General features: G+C 42.3%; 1 protein-coding gene across 4 annotated transcripts in view; it reads right to left on the bottom strand.

Moving 5' to 3' along the window:
- The window catches only part of si:dkeyp-72e1.9 (syntaxin-binding protein 4), an 85139-nt gene that overhangs the window by 43240 nt on the left and 34202 nt on the right, over positions 1-7697 (bottom strand). For all 4 annotated transcript variants that reach the window (XM_034894171.1, XM_034894172.1, XM_034894170.1 and 1 more), the window contains 3 exons: positions 3288-3383; positions 1444-1513; positions 1288-1362 (listed from right to left, as the gene is read on the bottom strand). In XM_034894171.1, the coding sequence (XP_034750062.1) occupies positions 1288-1362; positions 1444-1513; positions 3288-3383 (241 nt within the window). The remainder of the gene's footprint in view (positions 1-1287; positions 1363-1443; positions 1514-3287; positions 3384-7697) is intronic.

Below are 7697 nucleotides of genomic sequence, written 5' to 3'. Positions count from 1 at the left end.
TCCCCCTGCTCTGGTGTTCCCCCCCCCCTTTCCCCTGCTCTGGCGTTTCTCCCTAAAAACACTCGGTGCACTGAGATCCCTTTTGGCTCAAAACGCTTAAAAACCAAATATAGCAATGTAAATGTAGCCTAATATTCCACTTTTATTCTAAATTGACAATATTCTGAAGGTCATGTTAATAATATATTCTATTTGGATATTTGGAATAAGGCCTTTTTCCAAAAGTGGTATTTTCCGATTAAGATGTGTGGTATGTGTTTGTGCGTTTTAGAGGCATTTTTTGGACATGTATACCAGCGCATTCTGAATCTGCATCTCAATCAGGGTTTTTGCAACAGTGTACGGGCTGTTTAGTGCTTACGGTCAGCCCCGTGTGTTGCTATGGTGATTATAATCGAACCCCTTCGGCTGACAGTTTAAGTGAGTCCGGCTGCGGTAGAGATGCATGATCAAAAGAAAAGAAACACTTCTAGACATTATCAAAGAATTGGACATTAACAGGCTTTTAGATATGAGCTTTTCAAGAAGCTGGATAAAGGAATAAAAGAGGGATGCCACCTTTGAAAAAGTCCTATTTTGCACGGCTGCATGTAAATAGGAATATTAGTGGACTAATAACTTTTATTAACCATGTAAACAGCTTAGTTGAATATGTTATTTTTGGTATAAGGGCCAAAATTCTGAATATTATGTGCATGTAAACGTAGTCACTAGTCAGTTGTTGCGTTTTACTTCTGCTCTGTTTATGGTTCCCACTGACTTATTAGGCAGGTCACTCATTACCTCACTATTGGACAGATTAGGTGATGTCATCCTGTATTGTCAATTCAATTTCAATTCATCTCAGTTTAATATTATTTATGGCATTAATTCATAAAAGGGTTATCTCAAGACACTTTATAGATAAAGTAGGTCTAGACCGCTCTATAATTTACAGGTAGAGTAGGTGTAGACCACACTCTATAATTTACAGGTAGAGTAGGTCTAGACCACACTCTATAATTTACAGATAGAGCCGGTCTAGACCACACTCTATAATTTACAAGTAGAGTAGGTCTAGACCACACTCTATAATTTACAAGGACCCAACAGATCTAGTAGTTCCCGCCAGAGCAAGCAACTATTGTGACAGTGGAGAGGAAAAACTCCTTTTAGGAAGAAACCTGGGACAGACCCAGGATCTTGGTAGGCAGAGTCTGACGGCTGGGAACATGGACCCACAGGACATGATTCAGGTGATTGACACAACGATACTAAACCTGATGTGGTTATTCACAGAGAACTTACTTCGCCTCCTCGTCTCTGGCTATGAGAAGGCGCATGAGATTGGTGGCAGAGGCGGCTCTCAGGATGTCCACAGCTCTGTGAAACCAATACACATTCTTGTTAGGACGTCACCTCAGTCAGCACTGTGGTTAAAGCAATGACTCTTAACTGGACTACCTTTCACTTGTGACTCCCACTAGACTGTCCCCGTTTACCTCCAGGATCTGGTCCCCTGGCATCAGGTTTCCTGTCACAGGGCAGAGAAAGTTCTTTAGTACACAGTGTAGGTATTGTTGTTGGATTTCCAGCTCACAAACTCATGCTATGTAAGTAGTCTGTAACGACAACGTTCTCGCTTTGTGTTGGTGTTCTAACCTCTGGTGGATGTCTGAGGACTATGGTTACCTGGTCCTCAGATCTCTGCAGGGTAAATCCAGACAGCTAGCTAGACTATCTGTCCAATCTGAGGACTATGGTTACCTGGTCCTCAGATCTCTGCAGGGTCAATCCAGACAGCTAGCTAGACTATCTGTCCAATCTGAGGACTATGGTTACCTGGTCCTCAGATCTCTGCAGGGTCAATCCAGACAGCTAGCTAGACTATCTGTCCAATCTGAGTTTTCTGCTGACGACTAAAACTACTTCTGAACGTACATGTTCCACCAAGACAACTTCCTTCCTGAGACTATGTAGCAGAGGCACCGTGGCACCGTCCAATTGTGATTGGTTTAAATAATGCCAATAAACCAGAGCAGGTTTTTCTCCCATCCTGGAATGCTGTTTGGACTAGCCAGACCTTCCTCCGCAGGAGGGTGATGTGTGGTAATGAATGAACAGGAAATATTATCTGCTGTTGAGGAGTGATGATCTGTACAGATCTGTAAAGGGGGACAATTCTTCGGGACTCGTCCCGCGGTGCGGTCTCACTGTTGGTAACGTGACAGGGACGGATAGAGCACTGAAATCAACGGGAGCGGGACGGAGTCCGAAGATTTGCGAGGCATTTTGTTTTAGAAAAAAATAAATGCATTTAATAAATATAAAACTACACAGTGTGATTATTGAATCATAGAGACAAGGGGAAGTTATGGCTATAACAGGCCTTTGTGTGTCTGCTAAATGCTGTATTAGATGGCTATCTTTGGTTCCTCTGAAGTCCTGCCAGGTCTACCCGGCAACACCCAAACTCCTGCGTAGTTGCTACGCCCCCTGGGGACACTAAGGCAACAGAGTCTGGTAACTTGCTTAGACAACATAAACGGGAGCGGAACAGGATTCGGTAGTCTTTCTCTCTGGACAGAATTATTTTGGGGGGGCAGTCGTGTGATCGAGTATTTTGGTGGGCTCGGGATGGGATGGGAGTGACAATTGATTCCTGTGTCTCCCTCTAGTGCTCTGCTGTTCTAACTGCAGTCCAAATGCCCTGCAACTTTACAGGGCAAACAAAAAGCTTTTTTAAGATAAATGACTTTTTTTGTTGGTTGAAAGAAAACTTTAGATGAAAACTGCATTTTACAATCTAACTGCCATTCTTCTGTCACTTTATTACATTTCTTTCAGGGACATATGAGAAGTTTGGGTTTGTTTACATGATGCTGGGCGCGACCTACTGACCCAACCACGTTTCCAGTGTAATGTCCGATACCTCGTTCTGTCTCTCGAGACATAACGCTATATGATCTGCTAGTCGCGAAAGCAGTATTTAGAAGTTTGGTCCTTATTGAATTTCAGGTTTTGAGAATTTGGAACCGAGTTCTTAACAAAACCGGGTCTGGAGACTTGTCCGTAATAATAACAAGGAGTTTGAGGACTACATGGGGTAGTTGTTATTTATGGGGGGTGGGTAGTTGTGGAGTAAGATATAATAGGACACAGCACGCTATCAGAGCTACAGCATTTTACTGCCTTTTTGTATTCTTTGCACTTCTGCCTTCTTTGGATAGTAATTACCATTGAAGTGATAAAAGTACACTTGGGACATGATGAGAAAAAAACGTCCCCTCGGAGGATCCAGGACTTACCGTCATTTGATGCAAGGCCACCTGGTAAAATCCGTTTGACGTAGACTCCAAACTCCTCTCCGGTGAGCTCCTTCACTCCACCAATCACTTTAATCCCTGCAGGGAGGAGAAGGACAATCACCTTTAACTCTGTCAGTTTCCATTTTGCAGTCAGTTGTTCTACTATAGTCCAGTCATTTTAAGACAGAATGGGGGTCAACCTTGAACAAATGGCAACAGAAGCAAACTCGGATTTTGGATCCACAATATGTCCCGAGTAAGGAAAAAAAGCCCCAAAGAATCCCACTAAGGGAAAGTTTCTAAAAAGGCCTAAATATAGCCTATTTATATGCCTATTCCTTCTTTTTCTCACCTGAACAGGGTAGACATTTTATCCTTTAAATATGACTATGAAAATTACTGAGTTGATTATTTACATCAACACAATTTTTTTTTTAAATAGATTAACATGGGCATTATATATATATATATATATATATATATATATATATATATATATATATATATACGCACACACACACACACACACACACACACACATATATACACACTGTGTTGTAGTAACAGGTGTTTGAACAGGTCAGAGCTCGAATGCCACTCTTCTCATTCACTTTATAAATATGAGATAAATGAATCAAATGAATTCAGAAGTGTATTTTCAAAGAAAACACCGTCTATGAGATACCGTCCAGTTATTGGTCCCTGATTCCAGGGTGGTGTGCCCCGTGTTTGATTCTTAGTCAATTTTATAAAGGTTTAAATACACAAATTCATAACTTTATTAATATTCATAAAACATCTTTGATAAATTGCTAAAAATTGAATCTGTGCCTTCCTAATTCCCAACACGCTACAGAGCCATCAGGTGACTGTGAGCCGGGTACAGGCCCTGCCTGATGGCGCTCCTTTTCTGCGGGTGGCGCAGGGCGGAGTGTAACTTGCGGTAGGTGCATATCTATGGTCACCTGCTCTCCCCCCCCCCCAACGCTCTCTCTCTCAGATTTTTTCCCATATGACACCATTCTACTAACACGCATACCATCACTTGTTAATGAAGTCAATCCATTGAACAAGCTCAAGCAAAAACAACAAGATGGAAACACTAATTGGGTCTGCAGCAGAGTGGTTCATGCTAATTATCGCCTGATAGAAAAACGGGGTTGTAAAGTCCTCCCTCCCTTCGTACTCTGCTCAGAGGAAAACAGTCTCTTGTTCTTTTGTTCAGCCTCAAAGTACTCCCCCCGAACCTCCTCTCCCCCCCCGCCTATCATCAGATAAGCAAAACATCATACTAATGCATACGCAGCTGGAGCAAATAGAAAAGACATGCCTTTGTCCTTCCTGTTCAGCTTCACATTTTGTCTTCCAAATTGTTATATCCTGCTCAGGATGCATCAAGGGCATGTTTCAAGACCTTGGAAATATCACTTCAAGGCGATGAAAAAGGCTCAGTTGAATCTAAAATGGGTTCTAATACCCCAGATGATACAGGGCAATTAAACAAAACAGGTTTATTCAACCACACAGTCATTTCTGGACATCAGGAAACTGAAAAGTGCTTCTTTAAAGCCCACTCTGCAAAGAACACGTGCCGTGATGGAGTTGGTGTTCACCGTGAACACCCCGAGAAGGTGCAGCTTTCAGCTGCATTAAAGAGATTAGCATGTGCTGTCCACAGCGTAATACAGTGTGCTACAGAGTCACACACACTCCCACATACAGTAAGGGGGTTTTTACACTTTATGTATATGAACAGTGTGTAGACTTGCACATGCTCAAGTTGGATGACTGTAAGCTGCTTTGCTTCTCACCTGTCTACTGCTTTAAGCACACACACACACACACACACACACACACACACACACACACACACACACAAACTTCTGTGAGACATGCAACGCGTCAAATGATAACAATGTGTAAATGTGGAGAGGAGCAGCGGCCGACAGCAGCTCTGTTCCCAGTCATAATTTTCTCGTTATCTATGCGACCATTATACAACACCTCCATTATTAATCATAATGTTCATTTTCATGAATCCATAGATAAACTTGTTGCTGGACGATGAACCCACGGATGGAGCTTGCATGTTGTTCGAAACGTGTGTTAACATGAGCATGTATATTGTGGTTTTGATCCCGTTTTTGGTCATATGGGGATATGTTGTTTACACAGAGAAATCATGTCATTCATATCTCCGTCAGGCTCGCTGACAGCTGTCTGCTCTGAGCCCATCCACCTCTCTCTCTCTCTCTCTTCAGTAAAATATGTTCATGATCTGCTCATCATCAGCGGGCAGGTGGTTTCGTGTGCGTACTATGAAATAGAATCCTGCCGGCGCCACTGCATCATATTAAATCTTTATCTCCATTCATCGAGAGGTCATGTGGTTCATGCAGATGTAATATTCAGCTCTGCTGCAAGGGTAAGGTTAAAAAACAACATGTCATGATTACTGACATTAAGGGTGCCCTGCCACACAAAACCATATGGACTTGCATTTTTTGAAATATGTTAAGTCCACGTGTGTGTGTTGTGTGGTGACTGTGAAGAGGAACTGCTTCCTCCTCTGTCAGCTCTCGACACTGGAAAGAAAGAAGAGGAGAAATCTGACCAATCACAAGAGCTGGTCAGTCTGACGTCATTCTGCCCGAGCTCCTTTTATTCATGAGCTGGGAGCATGCTGATAGCCAGGCTTTTATTGGCTAGCTGTTAGCCAACCAGAGAAAAGCAGCTTAGCTGGTTGAATATTAATGAGTGCTGGCCCAAACGGAGCTGAGTCTTCCTGCAGGCTTTCTATAGCACGCTAGAATGGCTGGAAACAAGGTAACCACGGTAACCAAGTTACAGAGTCCACGGTAGAACTTCAAGCCATGAAAACGTGTAGCAGGGCACCTTTAAGCGTGGCCGGATGACAAAAAAATGAGTCTGTGGTCACCAAATATGCGCTGTAGCTCAACAGCAGTCTAGGACCAGTGCTGCTGGGAGGAAGGAGAGCGTGCATGAGGCCGAGGCATGAAGGGAAAGAAAAAGACTGTGGGAGAAGATGCTTTAAAAGTGAAATAAATCTTTGTGTTTTTCATTCTGTTGATGTATTTTCATTAAACAAAGTGTCAGTGTAAGGAGGGCTGTGAAGTTGCATTTAATGGCTTTTTACTGTATTGTTTTTACAAGCTTCCATTTGGGCCACCCGAACATTTTGATTTGATTTGATTTGAATGTATTTTTCAGCGTTGGCGCCACGGGCCTCGTGGTGAAAAATAGTTGTCCTGCATATGTAATGAGCTAGAGACATTTTTGAAAGATTTCCTCCTTTAATGCTCCTAAGACAACTGGGATATGTCAAATTGGGTGTAATTCTTGTTAAGGGTGCTATGTCTTCTATTTAAGGACCGCCATTCTAAGCTACTATAAGGCATTACAAACGCCCTGGTATTTCCTAAAAGCTCAGTACTGCATTCTGATGCATCGTACAGAGGCTCATTATGAAGATGTGTGTGTTAATTTGACTTTTCTAATGCACGTTGAATGGGCTCTTGGCCAGACTGACTTGCAGAGCAAATCTCAAATTTGCAGGAAGTTGGTCTGGGTTTTCCCAGGCTACTGATGCCCATATTGTGGCTATATTGTAGGGTTGACTATTAGTGGTTGCACAAAACATTTACACAATGACAGTTTTGATAAATAATAACCAATAATGTGGATACAACAACTAAGTGGGTAAAGTAATAAAACAGCTAGAACAGTCTGGTGTAGGGGACATTTTGGGCCTTTCAGCCCCAAAAGAAAATCACCAGCAACAAATTGACAAGAATTGATCACAATTATAGCTATTCATATCTCAGTGCCGGCTTACCATTGGCCAGATTAGTAGCAGTTCAATTCTGATCCTCTATATGTATTTCTACAGTTTGACTGTCATTGTAATTATGCACATGGTGTACATTTCACTACCAGCAACATGGAGTCAAACACCAGCGCGGGGGTGTGGATTACAACAACTGCAGCTCCCTGCATTCTTAACCCAGCCGAGGTAAGTGGGTTAGGATTTTGCCTCACGACCTACTTCCCCAAGGCGAACACACTGATGGATAGCAAGGAGACCTAGTCTTCAGAGAAAATCCCTTTCAAAGTAAGACTTTAGTAGTAATGGACCTGGATATGACATGTATCTGAAGTCTCTTTATATAGACCTTAGTGGTCCCTAATCCTGTATCTGAAGTCTCTTTATATAGACCTTAGTGGTCCCTAATACTATATCTGAAGTCTCTTTATATAGACCTTGGTGGTCCCTAATCCTGTATCTGAAGTCTCTTTATATAGACCTTAGTAGTCCCCTAATCCTGTATCTGAAGTCTCTTTATATAGACCTTAGTGGTCCCTAATACTGTATCTGAAGTCTCTTTATAT

Source organism: Etheostoma cragini, chromosome 15 (genome assembly GCF_013103735.1).
Source record: "Etheostoma cragini isolate CJK2018 chromosome 15, CSU_Ecrag_1.0, whole genome shotgun sequence".
Taxonomy (NCBI): domain Eukaryota; kingdom Metazoa; phylum Chordata; class Actinopteri; order Perciformes; family Percidae; genus Etheostoma; species Etheostoma cragini.
Note: the sequence above shows the minus strand (reverse complement) of the source record. Positions and strands in the feature narration are given on the sequence as shown.